General features: G+C 38.4%; 1 protein-coding gene and 1 long non-coding RNA gene across 15 annotated transcripts in view; both read right to left on the bottom strand.

The window, feature by feature from the left end:
- CAMK2D (calcium/calmodulin dependent protein kinase II delta) overlaps nucleotides 1-15,834 on the bottom strand; it is a 264,222-nt gene that overhangs the window by 42,177 nt on the left and 206,211 nt on the right. For 3 of the 14 annotated variants that reach the window (XM_059722099.1, XM_019495041.2, XM_019495075.2), the window contains exons 13-16: nucleotides 9,213-9,250; nucleotides 7,660-7,692; nucleotides 2,850-2,909; nucleotides 1,178-1,219 (exon numbers count right to left, since the gene is read on the bottom strand). In XM_059722099.1, coding sequence (XP_059578082.1) covers nucleotides 1,178-1,219; nucleotides 2,850-2,909; nucleotides 7,660-7,692; nucleotides 9,213-9,250 — 173 coding nt within the window. The remainder of the gene's footprint in view (nucleotides 1-1,177; nucleotides 1,220-2,849; nucleotides 2,910-7,659; nucleotides 7,693-9,212; nucleotides 9,251-15,834) is intronic. The other 11 variants (XM_014600779.3, XM_019495080.2, XM_019495100.2 and 8 more) reach the window with 5 other exon arrangements.
- On the bottom strand, nucleotides 10,842-15,830 carry LOC109285010 (uncharacterized). Its single transcript, XR_002092686.1, has 2 exons — nucleotides 14,784-15,830; nucleotides 10,842-12,327 (listed from the first exon to the last, which is right to left on the bottom strand). It is a non-coding gene; the product is annotated as an uncharacterized LOC109285010 (long non-coding RNA).

The following is a 15,834-nucleotide window of genomic DNA, read 5'->3' as shown; positions in this document are numbered from 1 at the left end:
ATGTTATTACTTTGGGAAATACAGTATTTAAATTACTATGATCATATAATAAAATTAAGTAGATGTCATGCCAACGAGTTTCAATGTTTAATTTTTTTCCCATTTTGCTGGCTTTTGTAAAGATTTAACTGAAGTTAAAATGTAGGCTGTATACTGCCTATTAATACAATTTGGGAGGTTTAATATGGATCATGAACACATACAGTATTAGACCTAAAAGTAAAATGAACTTCAATACTTCTCATATGCCCACAAATGAATGGGAGATACAGGTACAATATGAATAGTATAGTTCTTCATACTAGTGAAATATCTGCATGTGTTACTTTTCATTAAGACTTAATTCTTTACATATACAGCACTGAATAACCACAACTAGTTACTGCAGATAAATGAGACAATGATCCTTTAGATGTTCTAAGTCCTCAGAGTATGGCATATAGTGAAATCTGTTTAAAAAAAGTGGAATCTGCATGGGAAAAACTGGAAACATGAGTAAAATATTATGATATTCCCTGGCCTTTTTCAAGTTCAGGCAAGAGAGAACAAAGTTACCAGGTATTAAAAACCAACTACCCAACAAAACCATCACAATGCGCAGAAAAAAGAAAATCCATGAAAAAAATGCATAAAAAAACCCAAGGTTCATCAAATCAAAAGAGCATCTTGCCACTTCAAGTGTTAAAATTCTTTTGAAACTAGATGATGTTATGGAAGAAGTATAGTTCCATGCAGAAGACATGTCAGTATGATGTACGAGCATGCTGAGAAACAGCAGATGGAAAGAACTGCAAATATGCCTTCATCTTTAGTGAAAGCTTCTCACACAATCCTTAAAAATAATTTCACTGCTCTCCTGGGTCATAGCACAACGTTCTGTTGCATTCTGTATCCGAGCACAATATCCCAGTGCTCATGTGGACCTGGTGTCACAGACTGCTGGGTGTCCTCAACTTGTACTGATGTTCGCAAGAGCTGCGGAGCTCAGCAACCAGAGAGAATTCACTCAGCAGGAACAAGCTAGAAATGAATTAAGCCCAAGAGACACCAGGTGCAACAGATACAGGAATGAGATTTTCCCTGTTAAACTCTGGGTAACAGACACGTTCTGGTTTAGAATCGTGGATGAAATGTGTAGGGTCTGGAAAAGCAAAATGGAATTGATTCTTTCTGATACCTTATTTCCATCAGGGTTGTGGATTACTGTAGTTTGGGGCTCCTGAGTGAGAACAAAATAAAGAGAAAAACAGTTCTCATTGGTAAACACATTCTTATTCGTGTGAGGGAGTGTAAGAAGAGCCAGCTGACAAAGGCAAAACAGTGACAAGAGCTAAAGCAAATGTTAACTGCTGCCAGAGGATGAAACAATGTCTCTGATAAAGATTCCTCAACTGGCAAGCCAGCAAGATAGGCCATTTTACCTATTATAGCAGCATGCAAAGACCTTATTCATGATCAACATACATGCAGGGTTTTGAAACTCTGGAGATCTGAAGAGGCACTCTGTGTTACAATGTTTCATATTAAATACACTGCCCCTTTTTGTTGGACTTGTTGAATGTTGCACTATTTTCATTAAAAATATAATTTAGTTAACTACTAAAACCCACAGTGAGCATGAATAAAAAGAAAGGTGTGCTGAGTGGACACAGCAAGATTTAGGTACCTCCAAACACAAATGGTGTTTGGAAGTATATGGAGGACTTCCAACTTGTAATCCCTTTAAAACAACCTAGATCACCTATGATGGAAGTGCCTGCTGCATTTTTTAAATTTAACTCATTTTTCTTTTCTTATGAGTAATTCATATAAGAGTACCAGATAGTTGGCTTAGGAACATGCTTACAGCAAGTGAGACAGTTCCATACACTGCAGGTGTCTGGCAATAGCTATTGAGTCAAAGACTCAGATACACACCATACACCTGTAAGCTGCTTCTTGGAAATTACTTAACAATGCAGACAGGGGAGCTGAATATGCAGATCTAAAGGTGAAAATTAGTCCCTATGTATATATTAAAAATAAAAAACATTTTCCAGAGTTATTTACCAAGATGCATGGGAAGCAGTAACTCTTAACTTCAAGTAATTAACCACTATTCTTATATGTGTAAGTTTGCTAAATAGAACATTCCTAAGAAATGTAATTTTCTAACAGAAACAAGATTCTGTAATAAATATTCACATATGCTTTTCTACCGATCAGTAATATGCTCCCTGCAGAATTTATTACTGAGTAATGCCTACCATAGATTAAAGAGTAACAGCAGTACAAAAAAGCCTTAGGACTAGGTGCCTCTTGATCCCAGTAAATGAAGGCTTGCAAAGACCTGCTGAGTTTCCAGAGAGTGCTGAATGAAAATCTGAATAAGGTCTATTTTATTGTTGCCTAGCAATAATCCTGTTAGCTCTTCTTGATGTCAACACTTGTGTTAAGATACAGTAAAAAAGAAATTAGGAGATTTCCCCTCCCCATCATATTGAAATAATAATAATAAACATATTGAAATAATCATCAGGTGAAGAGCTAAGGGCAACGTGAAGCGCATTCAACTCACTGTCTGACACAGCATGCAAAAAATTCAACTATGTTGGCCACTAGTGCTACCACTCTACCACGGCCAGCTTCCATGTCATGTTTGTATTTTTAAACACGCTACTTCACAATGGACTTCCTTACAGAAAGAAAACCAAAAATTCAAACAGCAAAAAGAAAAAAAACCCTGTTCCCAAATTTAGTAAGCAAACAATAAAAAGGAGGGCAAAATGGAAGAGAAACAAACAAAGAAAAAACCCCAGAAAACAGTAAAGAACTTAAAGATAGAGTGAAAAGGAAGATTCCAGGTATACCAGCGCTGGGGTAGGAATATTTTCTTTGGGGCTGGTTACTACGTTGGTTTTGTTGTTTATCTGTAGGTATGCAGAAAATAGAAATAGACAAACCTTAGAACTCTTTGTAGCTAACTGATCTATATCTCTCTATATAGAATATCTATATACAGATATAGTTATGGAAATAAAGAATCACAGAAAGATGAACTTATGAACTTGAAAGGAATACTTGTAACAGATTTGATAACTGCTTACAGTTTCTCCCAACATGCTAGTTATGGTATTTTGATTTAGAAAGTTTTAAATAAAGCATAGGTGGTTTCAGCTGTAACACTTAAATAAACTTAGTCTTTAAAAGTTAGCTAAAACCAAGTAACAAAATTAAACAATTAATACAGCATTTAAGAACGAAAACCCCAAAGTTTCCATTGAGGTTTATTTGCCAGTTTCTAATTATGCAACAGTATTAAATAATACACCCACATTTTACTTTATTTCTAGGTGTCAGTCACTGGAGGTTACATATCAATTGGATTTTCACAGAAAGCAGCTTCAGCAGTCTAGATTTAGTTCATTGGCTCTGTGGAGTAATTCCAGATTTAAATGAGTGTAATTGGGGTTGGAATGTGTCTAGATGTATTGACTTTGCTTTTTTCCCATTTGTCCATTTAGTTCTTTAAATGAGACAAGCATATGTTTCATTTTGTGAAATGTAATGAGGATGTCATACTGAATATCTGCAAAAAAGGGATAGTGGCCCTTCCACCAAAGATAGAAAGAGGGATACAGAATCTTCAATGAGCCCCATAGTCACAATATTGGGTATAAAAAGAAAACCATGAACAAAAATCCAGACTTCTCTTCTTTCACTGACAGGCATTTTGTGAAAATTTAGCATTAAACTACTACATTGAAAGCCCAAAACTCAAGTCAGTTTGGTTCAGTGAGATAGTTTTTATAGTTGTTAGGGGCTGGAAGGGACCTTACAGATCATCGGGTTCAGCCCCCCTGCACTTGGGCAGGAAAGACTGCTGGGATCAGATGACCCCAGTTGGGGAGTATTTATTTTTTTATTAATAAGCCTTCTAGTACTCAAATAAAAGGATTTAAGACCTGAATAATATGTATCAGTGGATGTAATGAAAGAGATTGAGCTGGACTAATAGTCCAAGCACATGGCTGAGAGCCAAGAATTTTCTGAGTCCATGGCCTTAGCTAAATGACTTAACAGAGCAAATTAGCCAAGGCAAACTGCTGTGCAAACACAGCTACATTGTTTCCAGTTCTGGAGCTAGAAAAAGGTAGTAATTCAGGCTACCTTTATGCTATGCATACATATCCATAGTGTCTAGAAGATAGGGATAATGTTTAGGCATTGTGCATGTTGGGGCTTTTTAAAATTCCACTCATAGGTATAGTTGCAGTGATGAAACTCTGGTAACCTACTGAATTTAACAGCACTAGGATTTTTCCATAAGTGTTTGCATTGGTGTAGCTACAGTGACTGACCACTGATTGCTGGAATTAAATCTTCAGCAGAGACAAAGCCATACTTAGGGCAAGTCCAGGTGGAGAAAATACAAACCTAATGACTTCAAATTCAAAATGTAGGCATACTGGTTCAGAAAGGGGGCTTGTGATGGGATGTGACTTACGCTTAAGAGAATGGTGCAGTGGGGGTGGGGATACACTAATGCCTGTGAAGGCAGTGCATCTTCAGAAAAGACTTGCCTCAATACAAGTGCTTTACTGAAATTCCATTGGTGTAAATTACACTGCTACCTTGACAAGCTACCTTATAGGGGTCAACTGAGGAATAATTAGCTAATGGTAAATAATGCTACTGCACTGAAAATCCTAATTATATATATGAATAATGGACACTATGTCTCCCATCCTGGATATAAATAACTCTCCTTGACTTCAATCAAAGTTAAATACACCTTATAGCAGAACCTTGGTCTTTCTCAACGTCTCTTTCTGCAAAAACTGTCATTGGAAAACAACAGGATTGGTTCTGATTCCAATGGTTTAATTTTATTCTCTATGTTATACGAGTCAACTGACAAATAGGTTTCACTTATTAATTCACAGCTGTGCATTCTTGCTAATGTGATTTCAGCGAGAAGCAGCAGTGGACCCTGTGATATGTAATCAAAACAAGAAGGGGGAAAAAAAAACACCTTAAAAATTTCATTTAAGGAGGCCATCTTCACATGCGAAAACACTGGCAGATGTTTTATATAAAAAATTACTTCCCTTAGTATTTTTTAAACTGCCATAAGAGCCAACTCTGCAGTCCTTACTCAGAGGAAAAATGCATATAGTTCAATGAAAGCCTCTCTTTTAAAATTAACATGACATAGCTTGTGATGGAACAACAACAATACACACAATTCTGCACAATGCCATGCTTATTCTCCTATGCCCAGAAAATACCAGAGTTTTAGACTGTACAACTAAACATGAGTATCCAGTGATAATCTGGCCAGACAGAATGAAGCACTCAAGGAAAAAATGAAAAAATGAGCACACAAAACACAGGATGGAGAGAATGAAGGCGTCATCATACATGATACTGGCTCAGTATCAAACTCGGTATACTCAGTGTTAAAATAATCAAACATGCTATACAAATGCTTATTATTGACTGTGTCAGTGAGAAAGGATAATCACATTTCCATGAGGTTTTTGCCTGAGTAAGGAAAGCAGGATTGTGCCCATACTCCCTTGTGCAAGTTCTACAAAAATAAACAACATTCATTCCAACTATAGCTGAAAAGTGCAGAAAATACAATCAAACCTCTTAGAGGTACATCAGGAATACACAATTTAGGTTAGTATAAGTGAAAAAGAGAAAATATAATGCACATTACAGAACAGCTTGGTAAACCATTTTTGAACTTAATGAAAAATGATAGGTTTTATTTTTTAAACTGCCTACGCTGTATTTATTTTAACAGAAAAGGGAAACTATTAAAAATAGATTTTTCATGCCATACAGTTAAACGAACTTTTGGAAACTATTCTAATTCAATGTACATCTATTTGTTGTAAAGAAGGAAAATATTTTCTATTAAAATATTGGCTGCCAAAAATCACTCTTTTAAGTTTCATAACAATACAGGCAAACACACCTACACACATACCTCTACTTTTCCCAAGCAGTTTTGTATGGCCATACAGTCATGATCATTAATGGTCTCTACATATATTTTAAAAGTTATATAACATTACGACTTGGGATTTAAATCCTCCAAACTTTCTATGTGGCTCCGTCTATCTGCAAGAGATAAGAGCAGGCACACAGGATGTTTGGGATGATAAAAACATCTGGTAAATTACCTGTATTTCTTGCATTAAAACAAACTATACTTTTGCACTAAACAGTGTCCAGCTAGGAGAAGATACAGTTAATTAATCAGACTACCAATTCTGCTTTTTAGGGAGAGTTTTGCTTGCTATTGGCAGAATAAAAGTTTGGGAAGGAAGGAATATTTAACTTCCCACTGGCTGGGCTGACAGTAGAAAACTGGGCTAGGGTGTCACAGTGGGAATAATCTACGATGCTGACTGCCTGCCTGCCTGAGGTCAGGTGGAAGGGAGACTGTACTGATTCTCTGGTGGGGAATAAGCAATGGAGAAATTGATATTTTGTTGGAATACCATTGGGATGAAGCTCTGCCTTAGGATGAAGGCTCTTTAGGGATCTGAAGCAAGGAAAAGAAGGTTTACATCTGCCGTGTTCTTAGCTTGTAGCATAAAATCTTGATCTGTGATCCAGGTAGTCAGTGGGTATGTCTACATGTGGATTAACATGTTTTAGTTAATACACATTAAATCTAGTACCTCCATTGTGAAGTACTGGGAAAATGTGCTTTAGCCTGTCTTAATGCACATTAACTAAAGAACATGGTTTTTAAGTGATGTTTAATGTGCATTAGCTTATTTTAATGAGCATTAGAGCTAAATAACACTTTTTTAGTGATGCTTTAATGCACATTAAAATAGGCTACTGTGTATTAAAGTATATAGATGTCCCCAAGTGTCTGATTAAATGATAATGCTAACTATATTTATAAAAAAAAAGGCATTATTCACTTGAAAAATACAATGTCCAGCAGAAAGAAAGGCATGCTTTAAAGTACATTTGTTAAACTTAATTTAAAAAGAAAACTAAAAGGTACACAATGCAGGGATTTTAAAATTACCTTATTGGCCTATGTACTGCTCAGTTAAACCTGGAATTTATAAAAGTGTATCTGGCTCTTGTAGTAATTTGTGTTTTACGAAGAAAAGATAAATAGGAAAAGAATAGGAAGTCCTGTCTTAAAGAAGCCAGATATTTTTTTAATCCAGATGTTGAAATATATATCTATGGTATAGGTAAAGGCACTGGCAATGGCAATTTCCCAAGTACTGCAATTTCTATTTTTTTCAAGCTTATTTATAAATAACTGTTCAGTGTATAATGTAGCCATATTATATTTTATTATATTAAATAAAATCAACTATTAATGTGAGGAGCTTAAAATGATAAATGAAGGGCTGTTTTAAACGACTCATTTATTTTTTACACTAAGGACAGCTATCTTCATCAATGTTACATCTACTTTTTGTATGTATGTGTCCACAGGTAAAAATCTTTGTTTTAGAGTTGCAGAATAAGTTGATTATGGATGGTATGTAGCACTTGTGGGTTTAGAAGTCAGAAGTTGGTGCTTAAGAAGTCTTGCAGTTTTTCCACAGTATTTTAACAGCAACTATTTGATTTCTAGGTGTGAACGTTTCACAGGAGGAAAAAAATCTGGCAGATAAAGATCCTCACCATCATCTGAACACTCGAACTGGACTTCCTTTTCTGAATTGACCAGTCAGAGAGAAAGGAAAAGAAGAGAATGTGACTGGTTGGATTGAAAGTATCAATTCATGGAGTACAGTATATTTTTTGTTTTTAAAAAGACGGCTTAAGTTGCGGAAAGGGTAGGGAAAACTTTTTTGGGGGAAAATAGTTTCTATATGAGAAGAATTTGAAAACAAAGATGTCCACACAGGTAAATCCATCCCCACTGCTTCACATAACTTCATAGGAAAACAAAAGAAAAAATGAAATGATCCAGAAGTACTGGATATCAACAAGTGCAATTTAAGCAAACCATTGGCAATACCTGTTTGCAACATTGCTATCAAAATGGAGATACAATATAAACCATTATTGACCAACGGAAGGAATAATATTTAAAAAGCAATAGCTAGCTATGTTCCACAAAAATACACATTAAAGAATTGTTATTGAAATGACTGATTTAGCCTGCATGATATGCTTCTTCACATAAATCTACTACTATAAGCTGCCTATTATTTGATACCACAAAGTATTGTATAGCAGAGCATTTAGGTTACGGTATATTGACTTCATTCTAACAGTCTTACAATTTTTGTAGGGGAGAGGGTGTATATGTGTTGGATTGTAAAGGACAAACCTACACTGAATCAGGTAGTTAAGTAAATAGCATTTTGTTACAGCTAAAAAGAAATTAAAGTAGAAATGTAAAATTTGGTTTAAAGATACACTCATAAGAAATCAGGCAGAACCCAGAAGAAATTTTACATTATGTAACAAAAGTTGGGGTGTTTAATTTAGTCTTCAGCCATTCTCTAAGAAAAAGAAGTATACTCTTTTTCGGTGCTGAATTATTTTTATTCTGTTTTTCAAAGTATCTATCCAGGACACTCATTTGTGAAGCACCTCTCCTCCTGAAGGACCTGGTGACACAAGAGCTCCTATGAGTTCTAAATCATCTACAAAAGCTGCCAAAATGTTCCCGTTCTTAGTGAGTGAGGATGAGTTTACTTGCTGAGATATTAAACCTCTTCACTTCTGACAAACACACCCAGTATACCTAGTGGAATACATCTCATGTGGTGTCAAAAATTCAAGGAATATGATATTCCATTTTACTTTATGGAAAGTCAAGGAATCAGGAAGGCAGGAGAGCTGCAGTTCAGCACCAGTAACAAAAAAGAGCAAACACACCCACTGCCAAATGTTTATTTATATTAGAAAACTAATTAAAGCATTGATTCATTGAGGGCAAAATTGACCTTTATTGAGAAAAGTAGGAAAATATTCTTTATCCACCATTTTTCTTTTCTAACTTTACGGAAATTGACTGAGTTTTCCAACTATTCATTTAGTTGTAAAGATCAAAAAAGGAAAAAAAAACCACTTTAACTGCTTTAATTATACAGTCAAAACCATTTCTAAACAGGCTTGTAAAGAGGAGGAATAATTATTTCCAAAGTCCGAAGTCAAATAAGTTGGTACATGGAAAAGAAGGTTTAATGAGATGTATAGCTTGGTACATTTGTTTAACCTACCTTGACTCCATCAGGTTTCTTCAGTAAGCTCTTTGCTGCTGTAAGATGAGGAAACAAATTCAATGTCAGCTGGTTATCAATAAAGACAATCAGAAGTACAGCAAAATAAGCATTTCTTGGTTTGTTTTCTCCCTCTGCTTCTGTAGGTTTAGGGTATGGACATCTATGACATTTGGGAAACAAAACGTTTTTGCTTTGCTTGCCACTTTGATTTTCTGAAGAACTTCCCCTAAAGAGCACCACATTCTACCATTTACAATAGAATCTTTCTATTTGATGCTGACAATTTGGAGATCTACTACAAATTACTAAATTTTGTGTATTACAGTAGCATGTAAATAAGCATGCAAAAGCCCTCATATTGCAACATATACACACACGCACGCGCACACACACACTGATATGTATAAGCATGTGAACAAACTTGATTCAGTTTAGCTGATATGTTCACATGTGTAAATGCTTGCAGGTTCATGTAACAAAAGATGACAAATAATGAATCACTAAATGTGCCTGTCATTTAAAAAATTATTTATAAATGAATATGTATTATTAAGAAATATAGTATAGTTTACAAAAAGGAAAATAATCCATTTTAATTGTTTTGCTTAGAAGTAGGAAGAAAGTAACTTTTTTGTATGGGAGGGAAACAACCACCTTACTAATTACCATGAACACTTTGGCTAAGCTGACCAGCAGTGCAAAAACCATATGGGGCCTTGACTTGTTAGCGGGAAGCACAGCTTATTCGCCCACACCGTGTTGCCACATCTATACTCCTTCTGGACTTGGAGTCGATGTGGTATTCCTCAGAACAGCACTACCTTGTGCTGGATTAATACACCACGAAGACATGATGTGGATGGTGCACACTGTGGACAGATGGACATAGCCACATGCATCATCCTGTGGCCATTCAACTAGTTCAGGGCACACAATGATCTATTACTGGTCCTTGGACCAGGAGTACCTAGCACCACTTCTGAGAACAAGTAGCCAACACCATCTGTTGCCCTCTTCGGTCAGCAGGAAACCCAGGAGGAGGACAAAGAAAAAAACCTGGAGACTTCAAAGGTGGGTTGGGAGATAACCTCTAGGTCATTGGGACCTCGAGGGTTATCTAGTTTAGCCCCCATGTCTCCCATAAGTTACTGTAGTTTGTGTGCTCAGCAAAGCAAATTGATCCCTAAGTGGCTGTGGCTTAGCCTCAGTATAATATCAGTATATAAAAAAAATGTGTGCGTGTGTGTGTGTACATGCACATATCTATAGACAAATACATACACGCACATATAATTTTCTATAAATATATAGGGGGATTTTGTGGGCAATTTCCCCTTTTATAAAAACAATTGCTAAAGACAAAAGTGAATGGACAGGAGGAAAACAGGAAGTCAGTTGGCTGGAAAGGTCTGGGCTTGCCTCAGTGTTTTTGGCCAGGTGAAAAAAATATACTCTATGTGAAAAAACAGCACAGCACGAAGCACTCTTCATCCAGACCTTTTTTCCTCTACATAAGGAAATATTACAACAATTGCAGCTGCATGGAAAAAATATAATTTGATTGACATTTGGAGATCTTATTCTTCCCCGTAGCCATGTAATTTGTTGGATACTATTTAATCCATCTTTCCTTTGGTTAGTTGCAGCTTTGCTTTGACTTCTTTTCTGTGTCTGTCTCCTATCCACCTGTTGCCAGGGTCCACTGTACATTGCCATAGAAACTGGATGAAAAAGAACTGATCTTCATTAAAAAAAACAGTATTGGAACTTTAACTGAAGTTGAGGTTAGCTTTTATATTCTAGAGAATGTCTATCACTCCACAAAATAGATTTTATTAGTTGTGATATTAGATTAGCTCATACCACCAGTAAGACAGTAACACTGGCCCATTCTAAACTTCATTCACAAAAGTCTGCTTCAAGCTTACACTGACAAAAAAATACCTTCATCTCTTCTATGAAACAGTATTGAAGCATATTTTTCACGTGTTATAAAAGCATAACTTACATAAAGACCAAATTACATTTAAAAATAAGCTGCTGCGTTGCTTAAGCTTTTCAGGTTAGTCACGGCCTATTTGTTACATGTGTTCACTGCGCTTGGTATAACTGGGCCTTGATCCCCCATCGTGACATTCAGACTCTGCTTTATTACAGCAGCATTGAGTCTTTAAATTTTTTTAGCAGGAAGTAGTTATATTTTTTTATGAATTCTTTCAAGTTGATTATTCATAACAGGGAGTTGCCTTTTATATTTAAAATCTTAGAACTTCAAACATGAACAAAGTCAAAATGAAAGCAGTAATAGGAATCGCTCAAGACACTGCGATTCTAGTAGCATTGTGGAAAAACTGTTGATGTGCTTTACTACAACTCCATGGCTTGAGTTCAAGTCTTGTTTCAGGCATATGTTAGTGGCCACAACTGATTAAATAGATAATCAGACTTGGGAGCCAAAAGACATAATGCTAGCAATATCACTCCTTATGTGTGCTGTTGACTACCAAAGCTAGCATGCCTCAACCATCCTAACCCTATGGACCACAGGACACAGAAGAACCAGACAGTACTGCTGATATTGCTGGTATGTAAGCAGATATGTCATTAGAAAAGTGTTTGATATGGCATTAGTGTGTAATATTTCATGCTATGAAACATATTTCAGACTATTTTGACAGGAATTACATGCCCAGAACAAGGGTAGAATAAGTCTTTCTACTCTGTATTCTGTGATATTCAGACAGCAGTTCCAAGAACTGTTAGTTTTAGCTATGTATTTCTTCATTTGTCATCAGCTTGGGATTTATTTTAATAGTATTTCAATGCACTTCTGTGTAAGCAAAGACACTGTACGTGAATCAACTATTAAAAATTCTACAGTAGCAAAGCAATTAGCATATTCTAAATTAAACTAACAATGAAAGATTGAACTATGCTGATTTCCTGCAACTGAAGAGCAACAGTTATTAAATCCTAAGGCAGTGCTAATAAGCTAGAAAGCAAACTGAGACAAAATGAAGTTATGATATCATGCAGAGCTTAGATTGGTTCAGGGCAGATAGCAGTTTTGCTCAGGAGATGCATAAAGATGTTCCTTTTAGGTGCTGAGTGTCTTACCTCAAAAGAAACACACATTCCACATAAAAGGAAGAAAGAAAAGGAAAATAAAACACATTTATAAACACATTTTTATGGACACAACCTTAAAATGTATGTTTTGCAATGAAATGCAATGAATAAACAAATAAAACATTAAAATGTCATCTCAAAGGTAGGATGTTGAAGCTGTCGTAAATTAACCAGTCAAGTGACAGATAAAAAAAAAAATCTCTGTACTCCATGCCAAGACATTGAGAAACAGTATTTTAAAATTACGTCATGTTTTTTTTCCTTTAGGAATTTCAACATTGGACTGGAATAGACAGACAACAATGTCTAATGAAAATTATTAGAAATGATACATATGTCTTATAATTTAAAATGATGCAGCTTTGAAAGATACTTGCAGCCTCTCCACTCAACTCCTCAAGTTGAAAGTCACAGATAACTTATTAAATGGTACCCAAATAGATTAAAAAAAAAGGTGGCCTTAAAAATTAAACTTTCACTTAAATGTGGAAACCCCACAACCAAGGAAATGCATATTCTTAACACTAATTACATTGGACAAATTAGTCTCACATTCATCACGTTGTAACTTTAGTTGTTTATTATGTTTTAGTTCAATGTTTATCATCATTCAAAACTAGGCCGACAGACTGTAGCAATTTCATCTTTAAATCAATATATGTTATACTACAATAGAATTCTTTACGGAATATAAGATTCTTTAAAGTTACTGATGCGTGATCTCACTTATGAACTTCCTGCTCTCTAGTCACTTGTGAAGTCTGATCTGCATCATCAGCATACATTTAAAGTAGAGGTCCCTTGACAAAACTGACCTCTGATACTGAGGTTGCAACAGGAGATTCAGAAAACTCTTCTCCCACAGAAGAATTGAAACACAAAGTACACCAAATGATACATGGTGATAAGCAGGGATCTGGGTTTTTCATTTCCCACGGAAACAAAAAAAAAAGGATTTCCCCCTTTACCTGAAGAAAACATGGATTTCTCATTTTAACGGAGAAACCCACATATTTTGCAGTTTTGCAAAGAGCTCTCTGCAGGCTGGCAGAGTTCCAGCCTGCAAGGGCTTGGCAGGGAGTGGGAGGAGGGCAGTTAGGCAGGGGGTGCCCTGTGCACACATGCACATGGCTGCCAGGCAGCCTGGAGAGCCACTCCCACAGGTAAGTGGGGGGGAGGGAAATTGAGGCCCCCATAGGGAGGGAGGGAGGGAGGGAGGGAGTTGGGCAGGGTTGGGGCTGCTGCTCAGCTGGGTGGTGTGTGGGGCTTGGGACCTGGGGCTGCAATGTGCGGCTGCAGGGCCCTAGCAGGGAGTGGGATGGGGCCACAGGGGCTCATCCAGGGGGTGAAGTGGGGTGGGGCCGGCTTCCTGCCACAGCACACACTCCCAGGGGGTGGGGGGGGGACTCATGACCCACAGATCTGTGTGTGTGGTGGGGAGGCGGGCACGGGCTGCCTGCTGCAGGCTCCCCACTCTGCTGCCCTCCCCTGGGACCTCTACAGTCCAGCGGGTGCGACTTGGCGCTGTACGACACAGTGGGGCTACGCGGGGAAACTGCTTGCTGCTGTGAGCTCCGCACTGCCCAGGTGAGGCGTCCCCTGTGCACAAGGGCAGCAACACGAGGTTGAGCCCTTTGCTGCTGTTGTATTGGCAGGGGATGCATCACCAGGGTAGTGCAAAGCATGCAGCAGCAACGAGTTTCCTCGTGTGGCCCCGCTATTCCCTGTAATGCCAGGTTGCACCTGCTGGGCTGCAGAGGCCCCGGGGGAGGGCAGCAGGGCGGGGAGCCTGATGCCACAGCAGGCAGCCCATACCTGCCCTGACCCCATGCACAGATCTGTGGGGCACAGGTCCCCCATGTGAGTTCATGCAGCGGTAGGAAGCTGGTCCAAGCTTATAGCAGGCAGGCAGCAGGGCGGGAGCTGGGCTCCACTCTGATGCAGCAGCTGCTACCTCCTGGCCCACATAGCTCTGGCAGCTGGGTGCTCCCTCTGGCAGGCCTGGGGGTGGGGAAGAGGGCTGCGGATGGGGGCCAGGGGCACCAGCAGGGCTGGGGGGCTGTGGATGGAGGAGTGAGGGGCATGAGTAGGGCCAGAGGGCTGTGGGGGGGAATGAAGGGCATAAGCAGGGCCAGGAGGCTATTGGGGGGTATGTGGTAGCTGGGGAAGGAGTGAGGGGCACTAGCAGGGCTAAGGGAACTGTGGGGGGGAGTAAGGGGGCTTTTCATTTTAATCACAGATTTTGAGGTTTTTATCAGAGAATTTGTGATTTTTTATCAGGGAAAACCAGGATCCCTGGTGGTAAAGGTATTGTTAAACATTTGCATTCCCACATGTCAAATGCTGTTAAGAGGGGAGCATCCATACATCAAGGTAGGAAAAGACAAGCTAAGTGCCCTCTGAACATCACAAGGATATGCCTCCTCAGGTGAGGATTACCTCTAGCTGGTGTTAGGTAGTTTGTGTTGCAGTAATGTCAGTGGACTCCCCAGGACCAATACCAGCAATTTGTGGTCCTTCAGTATCTCAGGATGCACTGGTCCCAGATTTCTGGCCCTCCTGTCCCATCATATGATCTATCATCTGGAGCTCTACTGCCCTGCATTGACAGAGAGCCAGGCAGTGGGTGTGGGATGAGGGAAGCAGGTGAGTGGGGAGCTGCTGGGGAAGCACAGGGAGAGGGCGGGGCAGGTAAGTGGGGAGCCACTGGAGAGGCAGAGAGCCAAGCAGCTACAGGGCATTGTTGATATTATTTTAACTTTCTCAGTTTCAAGACAAACACAGGCATAACTTGTCCAGTTTCAGATACGATGTCCTTTCCTAGCCCTATGCATAGTTTGGATTCTACTTCCACCTGTAGAAAAGCATGTGTGGCATACCTGCCAGAGGTAAAATAACAGAGGAGGAGGGCTACCTTCCCAATACTTAGCCAAAGAGCTTATTGGAAAGGGTAGGAGATCTGGGTTCTACTCCCCCCTCACTCAGATGAGTTTATTGTGTTTCTTTCTTCCTAGCAAAGTGATCTAATCATGAGGTCCTGGGCTGGGCATTGTTGCCAAGAGCACTCTCCTGATCTCCTCTTGAACCAAAAGAGACTGATTTATTTCAGTTCTGCGTTTTACACACCTATAATGCATAACTTCATTTTTACGCACTCCTTGACCACATTTAAACTTGCACAAGTATCATAATTTAGTTTGTCCTTTGCAAGGATTAAAAAGCTAAAACTATAAATGATGCTTTCCCTCTTTTTCAACAGGTTTACAAACATATTACACTAAAATATTTTATTAAGTGTCATCAGCTATAAAAGGCTCCATTGAGCCCAGCAGCAGTTGAGATAATTTTTGTTCCTACCTCTGAAAAATGAAGCAACTTAGATAAACTATGCTTTAAATATACCACAGTACTAAACTAATTCTAATTATATCCTAGTTGCTTTAAGCACACACCAAAATGTGCAGAACACACAGATTTGGAGTTCAATAAT

Source organism: Alligator mississippiensis, chromosome 2, assembly GCF_030867095.1.
Source record: "Alligator mississippiensis isolate rAllMis1 chromosome 2, rAllMis1, whole genome shotgun sequence".
Classification (NCBI taxonomy): domain Eukaryota; kingdom Metazoa; phylum Chordata; order Crocodylia; family Alligatoridae; genus Alligator; species Alligator mississippiensis.
This window is presented reverse-complemented; position numbering and strand designations above follow the sequence as displayed.